The sequence below is a fragment of the Netta rufina genome (assembly GCF_964035555.1).
Source record: "Netta rufina genome assembly, chromosome: 8".
NCBI classification, from domain to species: domain Eukaryota; kingdom Metazoa; phylum Chordata; class Aves; order Anseriformes; family Anatidae; genus Netta; species Netta rufina.
The window spans coordinates 2,062,448-2,079,818 of NC_140131.1; the positions used below are offsets into that span (position 1 = coordinate 2,062,448).

The 17,371-nt window shown below is 44.7% G+C and overlaps 1 protein-coding gene across 2 annotated transcripts in view; it reads left to right on the forward strand.

Annotated features, from left to right (window-relative positions):
* The window catches only part of JAK1 (Janus kinase 1), a 54,999-nt gene that overhangs the window by 15,847 nt on the left and 21,781 nt on the right, over positions 1-17,371 (forward strand). For both annotated transcript variants that reach the window (XM_084290787.1, XM_084290786.1), the window contains 3 exons: positions 9,219-9,298; positions 10,309-10,507; positions 12,801-12,924. In XM_084290787.1, the coding sequence (XP_084146913.1) occupies positions 9,293-9,298; positions 10,309-10,507; positions 12,801-12,924 (329 nt within the window). In that variant the 5' untranslated portion in view covers positions 9,219-9,292. The remainder of the gene's footprint in view (positions 1-9,218; positions 9,299-10,308; positions 10,508-12,800; positions 12,925-17,371) is intronic.

The following is a 17,371-nucleotide window of genomic DNA, read 5'->3' on the forward strand; positions in this document are numbered from 1 at the left end:
AATCCATCCGGTTACTTCGTTTCAGCATGCACCAATCACAAAATTCAGGAAAATGACGCGAGGCCGTGTTAGCTGCTCCTTTTCTGAAGCCTCTCTCGCCTGCCCACCCAGCTCTACGTCCAGCCTTCCCCTTTCAGCAGGCCCAGCATTTGAGCCCCGCTGTGCTCCTGTGGGTTGAGCAGATCCTCTGCCACCCTGCAGCTCCCTGTCCTCGGATGCCGGAGGCCTCGTCCACGGGCCGGCTGTGTTTTCATGTGAAGTGCTGAGCTAATCCGTCTCCGGCTTCTCTGAACTTGGAACAAATTTTCTATACGCAGTCCAAATAGTTTTGATCATTAAAATAGTTTGAATCAGCGTCGTCCAGTGGCTTTCCATGGGAACGTTTGGGGTTGGAAGCTCCTTGCTGTTTGCGTGCTTTTCAACACGCCTCTCGTGTGCGTACATGAATAAATAAGTTTTTTTCCCTTACTGTGTATTGCAGTGTTAATTAACCTGAATGCTTTTGGCTTTTAAATAACGGTTCCCCTTTGCAACGTCTACTACCATGAAAACATTTACCCTCTATTTTTTGAGTGCTTTAGTACTGGTGAGAGTGGTAATCTGCATTTTACTTCCAAAGGGTGCCAGGGGATCTGTGCGGTGTGTGGGGTGGGCAGGGGGGGCTCTGCTCACGGTCACGGAGAGAGCCACGCATGGGGCAAATCCGTTTTCGAACACAGGTGGTGCTTTGCATGGCGTAGGAGAAATTAAAAAGCAGTTTATATTGGGCAGGGGGAGAGGTGGTGCCACTTCTGGACCGGTGCCTCCAGCTTTTGAGATGCAGAAGCAGCTTTTTTCCTGACGGATGTAGGACTTTGTGCGTTGGAGAAAGACTGGCTGGTCCTTCCTGGTGAAGGGATGTGACGTTAGTGCCAGCAGGTAGTACTGCCATGTTCCTACCTCACACACGTGCTGGGGGAAAGGAGGGGGACAAGAAGAGTGATGCTCTTCTTGCAAAAAGACGCTCTGTTCCTTCGCGTGTCTGGGTTTTGCTGAGCTGGGTGGAGCTTTGCCAGGACACAGCTTCTGCCTGAAGGGCAGGGGGGCAGCACCTGAGCATCCTTTGTTGCTGCTAAGGTGTATTTCTCCTTCTTGGTTGCCTTGGTTCCCTTGATGGCAGTGCAGCCGTGCGTCAGAGGTAATGGACAGGAGGGGGTGCGCCCGCTGGAGGAGCGTTTGGTGGCTGCAGGCAGGGAACGTGCCTCAATTTTTTTTTTGCCAGTTTGTCTTAATTTGCAGCCCTGTTGGTAAGACCAGAGGCAGTCCGTGCTCAGATCTTGAATCCTACTGATTTTTTTCTCATTCTTCCATCCCTGTTCTGCTTGACTGCGCGTGGAGAATCGCACAGATGTCTTCGCACCGCCACGTGCAGCTGCGCTTGGCACCCCGCTACCAGAGCACTTGCCTCTTCACGGAGATGTCTGGGCTTCAGCTCCCAGCTCCTTTCTGCGTCGTGTTGGAGCTCTTTATATGGCACCTGACGGGAAGGGCTTTGCTTGAGAGACCGTCTTTAACCCCGAAATTGTTCTGGTACCGTGGGGCTACGTGGGCCAGCCAGAACTGCACGCAGAGCCGTAGCGGTGGGGCTGCTGGTGTTAAAGTAAAAACAGAGGAGAAGAGAAAACAGAGAGGGGTAAGAGACTTCTGAGACCAAAATGCTCTTACTCTTGCTAGCAAATCCAAAGTGGGCTCTGAAATGGTATGGTTTTGTAGGTTTATTATAGAAAGCGTGTTTACTGGTTAGTAGCCGTCTTTGTTGGTGGTTTTGCTCTGCGCAAGGAGGCAGAGATAACTGGCGAAGTTTTGTTTGCTTTTGTTTATGACTTGTTTTAAATGGTGAGCCCTGAAGAGTGAGCTTTAAAATTATCTTCTCACCACATTAAAAAAAAGCAAAAAAAGCAAACCATCAAAAAACACTTACCAAAGTGCAAAGCCACCACAGGAAGCCTGTGACTACCAGAAATCTTCGTGAATAAAGCAGCCGGGGGGGGGTTCGAGCGTCTTGCCATCTGCACGGTAGATGTTGACCAAATAGCTGAAACTGTTCGAGCCTTTACAAGAGGTTTAAGCACGAGCTAGTGACACTTATTTGTGAGGTGGTGAAAGTGCAAAGAGGTGCTAGCATTTCGGCTCCCCCTCGCAGGGCTGCTGCCATCAGCCCGAGGTTGCTGGTCGCCTTGGGGGGTTCCTGCTGCTCAGGAGGTGCCAGGGGCCAGAAGTGTTTCTGGATGACGCTGGGTGAGTTCCTCCTCCGGGCTGAGGAACTTGGGCTTTGGGGACACCTCCTCCTTCACCCAGTCCTTCTCTGAGGCCTGGTGCCCCCGGCACGGGGTGTGAGGTACGGGGACGGGGCTTGGTGGTGCCCCCCGGTTGCCACCACGTGCAGCCGGGGAGCAGGAAGCAGGGGGTGGGGAGAACTGGGACAAAAGTCTCCATTTTGTGATTTGAAAACGAGAAAGGTTAAGAACATCTGTAGTTGCTCTCAAGGAAGTGGCTACGGGGCTGAGCACGAGAGAAGTGACCGTGTGCGGTTACCGCGCCGGGAGCTTCGCGAGAGTGGTCTGCGAGCAGCCGGCGAGGGGTAGCTCTGCAGGAGCTCTGTGGTCACCGAGAAGTCCCGGCCCCTTGGTGTGTTTTGCATACGCTCCCAACTAGAAAGCTGTAGAGCGTGTGAAGTCTGCCTACTCGTCCCGTTGGTATTTGGGGGAACCACTGCTGCTCGTTCTGCCCCCGGTGCTCGAGGCCGCCGAGTGGGATGGGGGAGAGCCGGGCTGGTTAGCAGCGCCGGCGCTGATTTCCTGGTAAGTGGGCACGTCGCCGAACTCCTCCTCCTCTGTTCTCCTGCAGAAGAGGCGTGCTGGAAGTGTTCTTGTGCTGGTTAAGCAGTCTTGCCTCTGCTGGGCGTCAGCTGTTGGCTTGTTTGGGTTGGTTTCTTACGAAAGATCGGAGGCAGGCTTGGAAGTCCGAGTGCCATCGTGGTAAATCTGAGCTCTCCTGTTCTTTAGAAATAAATACAGCGTAGGATTCCCCCGATGGGGAGCACCAGCAGATCATGGAGGTGGCTGTTACATCTGAAGGGACATTTTGTTGCTGTGTTATGCTAAAGGTGGTGGTGTTTTTTATGCTAAAGGTGATGTGGTTTTGTGAAAGCGGGCTGCAGAGATACCCCTGGGTAGGTACTAAGCCTAAATAGATACCCAGGAGAAACGGGGCAGCTGTCACGGAGCTGGGGCTCAAATCCCCTGCAGCTGCACCCTGCCGAGCAGCTGGGATTGCTGAGCGGGGCGGATCTGGATGGATGGTGGCACGTGGAGCTCCTGCAGAGAGTGTGCAGATGTACAGCAAGTCCCGAGGCATCAGGGCTCTTCGCTGCACGTATCACCAACATATGTTTTTTCTTCCACTCCTTCTGCGTGGCAGTGTCTTGCACGGAGTTTTAGCTGTTGACAAGCACTGAAAACACGTGCGTGGTGTTGCCGTGCCCGTTTGGGTGACCTGCTGAGCATCACTTGCCAGCTGAGCCCTGAAGCAACGAGCTTCGTGTGCCCGTACCGCTGCCTCTTCCAAGGAACCGTGGATTTGTGCAGCTCTTCGCCACGCTGGCTGATTGTCCCGCAAGCTTTTGCCTGCGTCTGAAGAGACCTTGAGGAAAGCCCTGAAATCAGCGCCGTGCCACCAGGAAGAGGCCGAGTTTCCTGAAGACCTGCTTCCCTGCTGGGAAAATGAGGTGGCTCCTGGCCAGGGGCGAGCCGCCGCGTGCTGGCACAGCACAGGGGGCATAGGTGAGCGGTCTTGGGGGGACTCGGAGGAAGGAAAGGGGTCATTAGTGTCATGTCCCAGGCAGGAATAAAAACCTCTGATTGTCCATCCTCTTCAGGCCTGGAATCCCCCTGCAATCCCGTTAGCATCGGTTTGGTAATCAAGCTTTTTTTAGCTGGTCGGTTTATGGGAAAACAAAACAAAACAAAACAAAAACAACAAAAGAACTTTTATCTGGGTTGTGCGTGATCTGAGTTCGGGAGCATTGGCTACATGGTGATAACGCAGAAATCGTGTCGTTGTGTGGTAGGTGTGCAGTAGGTTTCCAAAGTGGGTTGAAGCTTGATACGTAGATGTATTTACCTCCGAGGTACTGCTTTAGCTGAAAGCTGCCTAATACTGACTGCTAAGGGATATAACAACAGGCTGTATCATTTGAAGGTGTTATTATACCAGAAACTGTGGATGAGAAAGGATTCGGTACAAGTTTGTAGTCTAGAAGCAAGCTCTAAGAATTGCTGTTCCTTCCACACCAGCCCAGCTAGGGGAAGCCCAGTTAGTGTCCAGAGGAGCATTGGGCTGGAAAGAGAGGAAAACGGGACTGTGTGCCTGCTCACACGTCTGCAGCTGCAGTGACAGACCAGACAAGAAGCGTGGTAAACTAACACGCAGCTTCTCAAGCGAGCTGAAAATGTTCTTCCCACATAGGTGACATGTCATGAAATTCGCAGAAGTTTTTGAAATCGAGTTGGAAAAGCACAGGAAATGAGCGCGCTGAGTTCTCATAGTGCGACAGCCAACTGAGTGGGTTCATAAAGCACTCGGTCTGGTCTGAAGTAGTCAGTACGTGAACGCTATAGGAGCCTGCATCCTCTGCTTTTCAGAGTTAGATTGCTAAAAATGGAAATCTATCACATCTGTTAGTGTAAGCGTGCGTGCAGTGAAGGCTGGTGACCTACCCATCATGTGCACTCCGTTTTTCGCTTCTTAAGAACTTCACTAATCTTCAACGTTAACTAATTTTTGCTGAAAATTTCCGTCCCGCGTTCTCAGCCCGATGTTTAAATCAAAGTTTTACAACACAGATCAGTCACATCGCGGAATGAATACTATCGAAAAACCCAAGGGGAATTAATAACGCTGCTTGTAGGGCAGAGGTAAACAGTGTGGGGCGGCATCGCTCGTGGGGGACAAAACCAACCCTTTGAGAACAAAGCCAACCCCGAACGGTGCGTTCAGCAAAAGGGTCCCGTGGGAAAAAAGGAGGCGGCGAGCGCATCCATCGCGAGGGTGAATTAATAGTGCGTATACACCGAAAGGACGCAGATACAGTGCAGAAGGCAACCTCATAGTAATAAATGGGGTTTGGATTTTCAAAAAGAACATCTTAGGGAAGCCTACATATTACTTTGTGAGCGTAAGCAATCGTAAACATCCCCTGGCTGCGTCCTTTTCGTGAAACAAGAAACAAAGCGGGCTGCGAGAGAAGAAAAAGAGGAAGAGCTTGAAAATAGTGCATAAAACCAAGTTCTGGTTTGGACAGATACTATCCGGGATTTTCCTCTCCTTGTGTTTTAGGGACTTTTGTCCCCGAAGCAGGCCTTCCAGCATTGCGTTTTGCTTCCAGTTCTTTGGCTGTGGTGGTTCCAGTGCCTGGCAGCGATGGCTGGGGAGGTGCGGCGGGGCCGGCGCCTCCTTGCATCTGGGCGGCAGCACCGTCCATCCGTCCGTCCACGTCTCACTTTCGTGTCAACTCCCCAAAACGTGCAGGAAGCAACACTTAATTTTCAGGTCCAAGCAAGTCTCAGCGCACAGGTTTGCCTCCGCTTGAGCGTGGACATGAGCTGTGTGGGTTTCTTCTCAGAGCCTGTGGAGGATTCATGTGTTGCCTTTGTCTGGGAAAATGTTTTATGTGTCCAACTCCGTCGCTCAGGTAGGAAACCAGAGCTAGGGGACACCCAGAGCCTCGTGTGAGCTCACGTGAGATATTTACAAATGCCTGGTGGAGCTCGGAGCCAGTTTCTGTGGTGTCTGATACCTTGAAATATCCCCCAGCTGACGATTTAATCCTGTTTCCTTATTCTAGGGAAACGCTTCTTGCGTTTCTGTTTCTTTTTGTAGAGCGTGGGCTCTCAGCAGAATGTGCCAGCTTGGCAGGAGGTGTCGCAGCCCCGTCGGCTTTTCCTGTTCCTCCATCCCCGTCGGCGTGTTGACAGCTGCCTTCTGATCAGGGACAGATCGGCAAATAGATTTGAAGTATTTCGTTTATTCCCCTTCCTTCTCTTTCTTTGACTTTTGAGGCATACAGGGTTTGGGAGTGGTTATTCAACTATGTTGTATATTTGTCTTTTTTTCCTGAGAAATGCTGGGAACATTGGGCTTGAACCGTTCTGCTTTTACTGATAAGATCTTGGCTGCGGCATCTTAGGCAGGAATTGGAGTTTTCACCAGATACTTTTCTTCCAAATTTTCATTAAGGCTTAATAGTTCAGTAGGCAGACCAGAAGCAAACTGATTTTGAGCAACCTGCCTTCTAGAATTCCCTCTACCAAATTTTATGGGGTCTTCATCTGTGTATGAGGACAGAAGGCTTTTTGCAGGTCTTGGGTCTGTTGGTTGACCTTGTCCAAAGAAATTAGATGTCACTTTTGGCACTTGTGACGCCGTGGTATTGTTTACGTGCTCGTGCACCAAAAATCACGAATTTTGTGGTTGAAACCCTTTGTGAGAAGGATGAGTCATTGTCCCCCTCTGCTGGTGGGTGCCCCGGGCTGGGAATTGGCTCTCCCAGCCAGCCAGCTGAGCTACTCGGCGGCTCCAATACGGCCTTCCAAGGAGGTGGCAAGTATCTGTGTGTAGGTAGGGCAGGATTGAAGTGATCAAAGAAACCTTTTGCTCAGGGGAGAGCTCAGAAGACTCTAACACATCAGCTTTCAAGGTGTGGTGTTAGCAGAGGGTGCATGGGATGAGCCTTCCTATCTTGCCCTAAGGATCTTCTCAATGTGCGTCGCAGAAGACCGTTGTCACGTTAGGAGCAGAGAGCGGCGAAGAGAAACGTGCTCTGGGAAGAGCGAAGGCTGTGCAGTCACACAGCTTCCAGCAGAGTCAGGCACATCTGTCATCGTGTCCCCGCCACCCCGGGTGATGCCTGTGGAGGATGGTGTGGGCGCCAGGCAGGATGAGGCCTGCCGAGCGCGGCGCGAGCCAAGCCGAATGAACTCGAGGAGGGAGGGCTGCAGGGGTGCCCACGGGCTCGTCAGCGAAACGCTCAGGAGGGAGGGAGATAATCCGCAGAAGATAAACCAAAATCAGTGCTCCACCGAGGCTCTGAAACTGTCAAGTGACAGGGGATTAAAATTCCCCTCAGGGTCCTTCTGCCATGAAGCTGTGACAGGGCTGCGTGAGGCAGGCTTTGGGCTGGAGGCGCTGAGGTGAATGTGGTGGCCTCAGGCAGGCCGGGGCCAGGAGCCCGGCCATTTTGTGAGGGAGAGGTGGGGCAGGGAAGGAACCGGCCTCAGTGGGGCTCTCAGGCCATCACCATGCCCTTCTGACAGGGTGCTTTCCTCATGAAGGCTCAGTAATGAGCAGCAAGGTGGGAGCTGGATGCTGGGCTCTCCTCTCGTCCCCAGAAACGTGCTGCAGAAGAAGCAGCGGTGTGGTTCGTCTCTGTTCTGGGAATTGCTGCCCCGATTAGCAACAAGCAGCAGCCATTAAGCAAAACCAAGGAACGCTACGTTGAGAAAAACCAGTTTTGATTTATGAATCTGCAAGGGCAATGGTTTTACATTTCCCTTCACATTTTAAAACCTCTAGACAATCTTTTTAATGTTGTGCCCACGCAGACATTAAAATATATTGAGTTTCAGTTGCAAGATACGTCGTTGAAAAGGGAGTGTTTTCAGTTAGATTACAGCTCCGTCCCTAACCTTTTGCATTTACATTTTCTGGTGCTCTGCAGACATAATTACTGGCTTGTCTGCCTGTTCCAGTAATTGCGCTCTCAATTACTTCTTCCCCATATTATTGCTGAGGGAATGTGTCTAGAAACTCAAATTTAACATTAATGTGACACAGATGAAAGGAACATGCGATTTAATTGTAAACATGTGCTGTGCTGTTAAATATTATTTTTGTTGTGATGGTGTGATGCTTGCTGGGCACTTCCCAAGCACAAGGGAGGCGTGTGGTTCCGTGCCAGGCTTTCCCCAAACTAAGCCTAAGGCTTATCAAGTGATATCTTTAAAGTCTGCTATGTGGGATTAAGGCCCGATGCTGTTGCAGCAAAACCAATATGCGTTTAGTTCAAGTACGTGTTGGCAGAGAGAGGGGAGAAGAGATAAAGGAGGGATGGAGGGTACAGATGGAGGAGTCCTTCAGCCTTGGATGGGTGATGGGCAACATTTACCACACCAGCACGTTGAAGAGGAACATCCGTGTGTGCCAGCTCCTTTGCCGATGCCCCACGCTCTGTCATTAGGACTGGGACTAGGGAGACTCCTTACTGATGCCCACTCTTTTCCCCGTGCTTCTTAAGCATCCCTCTAGCACCTCTTTAGTTTTACAGCCCCAGCATCAGACACTACATTAAATAGAGGCAGTGTCACACCTACCATTAAAAAAAAAAAAAAAGTATTGATGTTTTCCCGAGTTTGCTTCAGGTGATACAGATAAGCTGTACCTTTGGGTGGGGGTAGTTTTGCAAAGCAGCCCCAGAATACTGAGGTTATTTGTGGTCATGGGAAAAGCTTAAAAAAACATAGGCTCTTGGAAGGTGTCCCTGCTGCCTGAAGGCATGGAAGTTACTGCTATGTTCCTTGTGAACAAGGCTCCTCCAAGAGAAATGGGAGCCTGGCAGTGATGCTCACTCCTGTGGGCAGTCCCCGTATCCTCTGCCACCCAGCCAAGGCTCTGCATCTCCAGCAGAGCAAAGAAGAGTAAAAGGGCAAAGAACAGAACCTGATAATCTGGAAGGGGGGTCTAGCGAATAATTACGATTGCTAACATTCATTTAAAAGTTACAAAAAATGAAGTGACTTCAAAAGCTATGACGGAGGTGAAGCAAAGGGAAAAATACTCCTTTGGTGTTGCAGCTGAGGGTTGCTTTGGGCATGACTAGACAGATTGGTGATGCTCTGAAAATATGAAAAAATGATAAAACAATCACGGCTTTCCACCCGCTTTTTATTTGCCTCTCAACCAGTGCACCCAAAGAGGCAAAAAGAATTAGTAGATTTATGAAGAGTGTGTGGACTGCACTCCTGGGCGCTTGCTCTGACTGTATTTGGTTGACTAGATCTGGATCTGTGATACATTACTGGAAAGATTCTGTCTGATCACATGTGGCTTTTTATCAGCCTGACCATGTATTTGGTGCCTCTGATACTGTACAAAGGAATTCCTGACTTCTTCTTCTTTTCCAGCCAGGTACAAGTTGCTCTTGGAGAGCGTGAAGATAATCTGTTTCAGTCGCGTAGAGGATCAGACAGTCACATAAATGCAGGTGTGTTGGGTTCTGAGGTTTGGTTTTGTTTGTTTTTCGGTGGGAGGATTATGTTTGTAAACTACAGAATTGGTGGTTTGGGCTTTTGTTATTAACTGAACTGAAGTTTAGTAAAATGTGGAACACAGACCCCAGAGTAAATGAAGTCTGTGGTCACTTAACTCCTTTCTGCCCTTTCTGTTTAAGTATCAAGTATAAAATGCTGTGCGCCTTTCCTTTTGAGTCAGAGCTCCCTTGTATGCCTTCTTGGCAGTCTGAAAGATCTTTCATTAAGCCACATTTTCACCCTGACACACAAAGTATAAGGAGTTCAAAAAAACAAAGGATAGGATGGGAGAAAGTTATCTGAAGTATTTAGCTGTTAAGATAGATTGTAAAAATAGAAGATGACTTTTTTTTTTAAGGAAACGTAAATTGTACTGTTTATGTTAGCCAGCCTCAAGTATTGTTTTTCAATCAGTTAGATACTTAAGGATGTGAAAGTTATTCCTGCTTTACAGTAAGAGAAACCTTTCAGAATAGTTGTGGAACGACCAGAACTTCAGCTGAGGGGAATTATTTGAAGCAGTTACCAGAAACAGAATAACCATTGACATTTATTTTTTCACTTTTCCCCTCATTTATGAAAAAAGTTGGCTTTGAATAATCAGGTTACCAATATGAAAAGATTGAGAAATGCTGTGCCTAGCTCATCACAGTATTCAGTAACCTTCCTAAGCAACACATTTGTGTACTGACAAATATTTTCACAAGAAATAAGGATGAGCCAAACTGAGCCTTCAATTTTGTACCTTCAAGCAATCTCTAATTTTATCTATGAATTGCATTTTATTTATTCTATGACCTAAATAGTCTACTTCCAGTCAAATTTTTATTTTTGTCTTTTTTTTTTTAATATGGAAATTTGTGTTTTGGAATGTTTGCTACTGAACTGGCAATTAAAAATATGGAACTAAATCAATCAAACTCTCCTTCATCATGTTTTCTTTAAATGTTTCCTCCACTTTCAGTATCTAAATGTAAAAGAAGATTGCAAAGCCATGGCTTTCTGTGCAAAAATGAGGAGCACAAAGAAGAGCGAAGTAAACCTGGAAGCTCAGCATCAGGGTTTAGAAATACTCTTCTACCTGCAAGATGAAGATCCCATTCGGTATACCAGTGGCGAGTTTACCTCGGAAGAGTTGTGCATTGAAGCTGCCCGGAAGTGTTGTGAGTATATGGATTTTGTAGGAGTTTTCAGTGACAAGGCGTGACAGCATTAAAAGTGGTAATTCCTTCTTTGCACATCAGTCAGTAAGTGTAGAAAAAGTAAGCATGATACAAAGTCTAGGGTGGAAACCTTTTCCAAGGGTCTGCTCGGGCAGTTCTCAAACTGTTTAGAGTAAAAGAAATGGAAGGGACTTTCTTGAGATTCATGTAAAATGGTGATCTCTCACCCTGGTTTCTGGCAGATACAAGTACTGATTTCTTTTAGTGGGATTGATTAGGCTTCTTACAGGAGAAGAGGAGACACAGTGTGCAAATAGGTTACACAAAGCTGTTTTTACCTTATACTAGATGGTAAGCCCGTCAAGATCTGTTCCATGTTATTTTGGAGAGGGCTAATTGGAGAAAATTTATCCATTTGCTGCTTTCCCAGTTTTAATTTTCTCTTTTGTTGCCTGACACTTCTTTGCAGAATTACAACGTCTGTAGTATTAATAATTCACCAGTTAAGATTAGTGTGTGTCTAGTTAAGATTACCATAACTGTGCACAATCCTGGTAATACAGAAATGTATAATGAAAACTTCTTGCTTTGCCGTTGTGTTCCTTGACTCAGCAAAATAGTTGAATATCTGTATAATTCTACTGGGATCAGTCTATTTAATCCATGTTTAAGCCTCATGAATCCTAGGTGTAGTGTACTTCTGCATTTACACTTCTGAACTTCTGAGGTTCTTTTATCCCCCTGAATTTTGTGTCTCAAGGTTCCTGGAATACTAAACACTGCTCAGCTGATACGGGAGTAGTAAATCCAGCTGTATAAACATCTAACTGCCTGTTTGGGCACAAGCTTTCTGTAGTTTTGCAGTATTTTCTTTTCCCACGCCATCTTGGTTCTTGTGAGATTGAGCACCCTCCAGTTCATTTACCTACTTACGTCTCTTTCATTCTACAGACAGGAATGATAAGAATCTGAAGGACAGATCTCATCAAATAAGTACTCATATTGTTTTTGAGTACTTTTAATGAGAATTAGGAGTACTTAAAACCTGTTTGTGTCAGCATGTAAGCTGTGAGCTGCTGCTCTTTGTAGAGGTGCAAGCCTGTATACTGTGCAACTGCAGCCAGTGATTTCTGTTAGAAAGTTAAAAACTTTTAAAGAAATGACTTTAGGTGAAGTTTTCCTTAAGGGAACTTCTTTCTGCCTTCTCTTGGTCTTTGCTAAGTCTACAACAAGTGCGTGTGAAGGACAAAAGCCTTACCCATTTCAGCAAGCCTGTGATGCTGATCTCTGCTGTAAATCACTGCTTGCGTAGTAGTTAAACCACCGACGGCAGCTACGTGCTGCTGGTTGGCCGTCTGGAAGTAGTGGGTGTCCAGCCCCATCTTCTGTGAACTTTGCAATTAGGTTGTTCAGGTTTTATTTCCTTGGTTTCTCTTCTTTTTTCGCACTCTCACGCAAATTCGAAGCAGAATTGGTTTCACTGAGTTCTGTAGGACCTGAACGATGTGCTCGGCAGTTGACCCTGATTCAGAACAGCACTTAAGCACGTGTTTTAGTGCTCTCTGGGACAGAGCTGCTTGCCTGGACGGGGCTTTTGCAAAAAGGCACTGCCTCCTATTGAACAGGAAGCTGAAGCAAGGAATTCAAACAAAGGCAGTCCTGTAAACATACCACTTGTTTTTCTCTGGGATGGTGTAAAGGCAAAGGTTAAAGCAGGTCAGCCTAGACCTACAAGTTAAAGTCTGTTCGTTGTTGGAAAACCCTCTGTTGAATTAGCAAAGAATGGAAAAATGATACGTTATGCTTTCTGCCTGTCTGCTAACGAGAAGGGGATTTTGATCATTTTCCTAAAACCTTCTCCTTCAGCTATGGGAGCAAAATTTATTAATCAAGTAAAACTGAGAACAAAGTTGTGGTATTGCTATTGGTTCTGTTAAAACACCCATTTCTCTGATTTGGAAAAGGTGAATTTTTTAAAGGCTTTTCCTCTTACGTTCAGACCTTTGGCAAAATAAACGTCCAAAATAAATTCCATGGTAGAAATAGCTAATAGAAATGTCAGGCTGTTTAATACATAATGCAGTAAGTGGAGTCAACCAGTACACAGTTTGCAGTTCCCCTTTGGTCTTATCTTTCTAATAATTGCTTTAAACTAATCCTTGTGTCAGTTTTTTGTTTTTTTTAATGGTATATTTTGCAAGATCAGATAATTAATTGATGTATTTATATTTTAAGTTGTGCATATGTCTTGTGGCCTTGTGAATTCACGTGCTTGCTTTCTTTCCTCTGACAGCTATATCTCCTCTGTGCCATAATCTCTTTGCACTGTTTGATGAGAACAAAAAGCTCTGGTATGCACCAAACCAGGTCTTTAAGATAGATGAAAAAACTTCTCACCGGCTGCATTATCGGATGAGGTAAGTGTAAAACATCTGAAAAATGATTATTTGGGGACTGGAGCATTTGTCTTAACAATAGATAGACCCTCTAATTCATACTACTGAACTCACTAAAGAAACTAAAAAGTAAAACCAAAAGCAGCAGCTTGCTCTTCACACCATAGATAAGAGATTAACAGGAAAAGCTTTAAACGTCTCCAGATTTTTTTTCATCTTTGCTATATAACCCTGAAAAACACCCCAGAAGCTGAAAACCACAAGAACCCATATCCACGAAACAGTAGGTGACTGAACTGTATAACAGCTAAATTGAAAAAAATGGCTCAGAAATGTTTTATCATATCAGTAGTTTGCATGTTTCAATTTCCATTTGAAGTGTTCGCAGTGAACTGTACTCCTGCTGAAGTCAATGGGAATTTTGCTTTTAGCTTGAAAGGAGAAAGCCACACGCTGTTGCTTTTGAAATTCTCCTCTAGGACTGCAGGGGAATCCATGTGGCCTGACTGCGGGTGGCAGTTACTAGATGGGAGAAAGCATCAGAAAATCAAAGCCGGTGTTGGCAGGATCTTTATCCTCCACGCATACCAAGGGGCTGAACTTCAGGGGGTGATGTAAGAATAGAGCACGTTCCCTGTTGAGATACATGGGGCAGAATGGGTGTACTGGCTCTCATCCACTCTGAAGTGAAAGCAGCAGAATTGACAGCTCTTGAGCACTGCCACATTCACTAGCTAAAGGAAAGATGTCCCTCCTTTTTGATATATTTTTTGTTATTCTATTTTGATAGAAATCCAGTTCTGCACATTATGCTGCTTTTTCTCCCTTTTTTTTATTTTGACTATTCTTGTTGCATCAGTATGAGCTTTAAGTTTGCAGTGTAGGAAAGAAATCTATAGAAAAAGCTTTGCTTTTAGGAATAATTAGTCTAGAAACTTTCTGAAGTTTCTGAACTTTCTGAAACTTTGCCCATCTTCCTGAAGCAAGCGCACTAATCATCACGTTTTTGTTGATTCTTCACGGAACAACTATAAGAAAATAAGCTTCTGTGTAACACCCCTCCTTGGCATAAAATGTAATACTCACATATATGGTCAGTTCAGGCTACAGAGAAAAACATTTCTAAAATTGGGTGCTCATATAGCTGTATGCGTTGTGATATCTTTTTTTCCTGATAATCACTATCACTTGCACATGAGGGAACTGGCACATGTAAGCCTCAGGCTGTGCATCCCAACTGTTTTCTAAGCTTGTTGGAGAAGAGCAGCCACTTTGCTTATGCAGATATGAAAAGAAAACTTTGTAAATGGGATCTTTGAACGGTAAAATATTCCAATTCTGGTTACAACTTGTGCTATACTGGAATTGTTACTATTATTGGATGAATTGTTATGAGAAAAAAAGTACTGCCAGTTTACAAAAAGATCTTTGCTTTTCAAAGAATCATGGTACTGATACCTGTATTTAAAAGAGGAAGAGGGTACTATAGTATTTTCTTTTTTCTGCAACACTGCATAAATGCTGTTATTAGCACCATTAATGACTTAACCTCAGCTAATCTTGGATTTAAGCAGCTGTGATTAAGTTTGGCAGATAAACACCCTACAAGAGTGGAATTGAGTGACTCTTTAAAGAAAGCTTTGAGGACTCTAAAAGCTTGTTACAGGGCATTAAGTGCCTTTTCTTGCTTTAAGAGATGAGTCAGATTAACAGTATACTGATAATAAAAAATAATAAATTATTCGTATAATCTGAATCTGGGACATTTTCCCCTGATACTGGAATTCTTTGATGAGGTCTGCTCTTCTCTGCAGAAAAAAAGAGGGTATTTTAAACATACAATTGTGGGAATTTAATCATTTGATTAGAAGTTTGATGCTTTGTTGTTAATTTAATTTTAATTTAGTTCTTAAAAAATATTTTCCACTGTGTTTGGAGTTTGTATGTTTCCGCTTTGGATGGGTGATGAGGACTCACTCCAGGAACTTCCATAAATTTAGGTGCTAAAATCTAGAGATTTGTGTCTCCCCAGCAATACTGCAGTGCCTTGGTGAAGTGGGGTTTTCCTTTCTTTCATTTACTGTCTGTTTGGTGTCTTGGCTTGGAAACCTGAACTGAGAGAGGGCTGAGCACTGAGGAATTATGAACAGCACAGGATTGTGAAACTCTTCTCTAAATAAATGTTTATTCAGAGCTCTGCAAGAGGCATAATTCCCTTTGAAAAAGGAAAGTGGGCTGGGCTTTTTCAACAGTGCACTGTATTAGATTGTACATAATCATTCCGAGACTAAATCAGTTGTATGTTGACGTTACTTCTGAAATTTCAGTGAATTGATAGGTTTGATTTCTCCTATTGAAATTATATTTATAGAAAAGGAAGGTATGTGACTTAGTAGTTTGAGATGCTTTTAGATGTTAGATTTTTCTTCCACTGCTGAAAGCTTTGTGTTGCATTTCTGATAGCATGGACTTCCCATCTTCCTCTTCTCCCTGGAAAATCCATGCTGCTTAATATACTCTTGGTGCTATTTTGAAAGGACTTGCTTTTTACTAGAAACTTTGTAACAGGACCCATATTTGCATCAAGTGAAAAAGGAGCCTACAGCATAAGAAACCACAGTATTTTGTAATATCCTGACGAATTAGCTCACAAGCTTAACTATTTCATAGCTGGATGGTGTTTAAGCCAGAGCTGGCAGTGTTTGCTGGCATGGCAAAGGGACCCAAGGCATGGGTTTTGGAAATCTGGGAAAGAAGGGTTGTCAGAGTCACCCACAGGTGAAAGAGAAGAAAGAGCAGGTGCCCCTCCAGCATTTCACCACTCCTTGGCCAGACTGAATGGATTTCCTTTCCAGGTCTTCTGCAGGACTTCTGAATCCAAAAGCTTGTGCTCCCATTTCTGCCTTTGAAAGTGGAATAATAATCATCTTTCTCTCCTTGCCACAAATCAATCAGTCCCTTCAAGGCAGAGGCTCTCCTGCTTTGTTTATATGGCTCCACAAACAATGGGGCTTTAATTTTTATTGTAATTTATAAGTCTTGTTTTAATCATGGCAGTCTAATAGGTAAAGGAACAAATTCTTCACTCAGTTACAAACAATACACGATACCTTGCCCATAATTGTTTTCAGGAAATAACAAAACAATTGGTGTTATTAATTATCAGTCATTTTATAAAGTAGCATGTGGAAAAAAAGTAATTTCCTGGAGGCAGAAGGATTTGCTTTCCTTTTGCTTTTTGTGCTTAAATCAAAGGATTTGGTATCTTACAGTATCTTACAGGATGTGTTGGGAGTTTTTACCGTAGTTGTGTGTTGGTGTTCCTACCCATGCTATGTATGTAAGCTTTTTGGGTCTTAAAAGGACTTACTAAAAAGAAAGAGAGGACAGAAACATGATACAGAGAGTATCTTTAAGACTAATTGATAATTTTTCATATGGGTAGTCAACTTACTGTGCAGATACGTGATGAAAACACGTGGTCCCAAACTAAGAACACAGATTTTCTTTTGCTCTTTAAGATCCTGAATCTGCACACCAACCTTGACCACTGCAGAACTGGGACTCAATCCATGAGCTCCCATTCTGGTCAGAGACAAATCATGAAATTCTAGTCATGTATTTCAGAACGTGCACACTTGCATGAGGGTTGTCCTGTCCTGTAGCGTTCGTAAGCATTTGCTGACTGATTTGCTGTCTGCTTGCTCTCTTCCTGTCTTCCAGGATACGCCTCTTGCAATTTTTATTGCGTTACGTTCGAATTGAAACTGGGCAACATTATGATTTGTTACTTAAACAGATTTGTTATTTCTGATTTTCAAATGTGCCTGTAGTTTATAAGGTACTTCATCTATTCAGGTTTTTCTTTCAATACAAAAAACGTGTATTTCCAGGTCAGGAGTTGGATATAACTTAGTTTTTTTCCACTCAGTTTTCTTTACTTCTCCTTTTGTGTGCAGTGCTTATTACCTTTCACATTCATTTGTCTTTTTCCTTTGTAAGCTGATCTCAATTTAGTGTTATTTTGGTCACACAAGCTCCTTATGACTTTGATGGCACATTTAGGCAGACGTTAAAACCTTAGCTGTCAAGAATTTGTGGTAACAAATGTCAAGAATTCTGTGGAGCTCACTGTGGTCACTGTCCGTCAGGAAAGCCTCCTTTTGCACCTCCCTTTGTATTAGTAAGTACTTCTGCATTGTTTGCTCTGGGTAGTGCCGAATGCTTCTCTGGAGTTAGTGGTGTATTCGAACAGAAATCCCTCCTACATAGCGGCTGGGTAAATCTGCTCTCCTGTAACCTTTTAATTGTAAGTACGTCATGATCACGTGCAAGGCGTGAACTCTTGCAAAAGGCACATTGATTCAAACCAGATTTAACTAAGCTTTATGTGATTTACAATCTTAATAGAACTCAGAAAGAAATCTCTGCAGCAATTCAGACAAAGATTTTTCAAAAGCTTCTGACA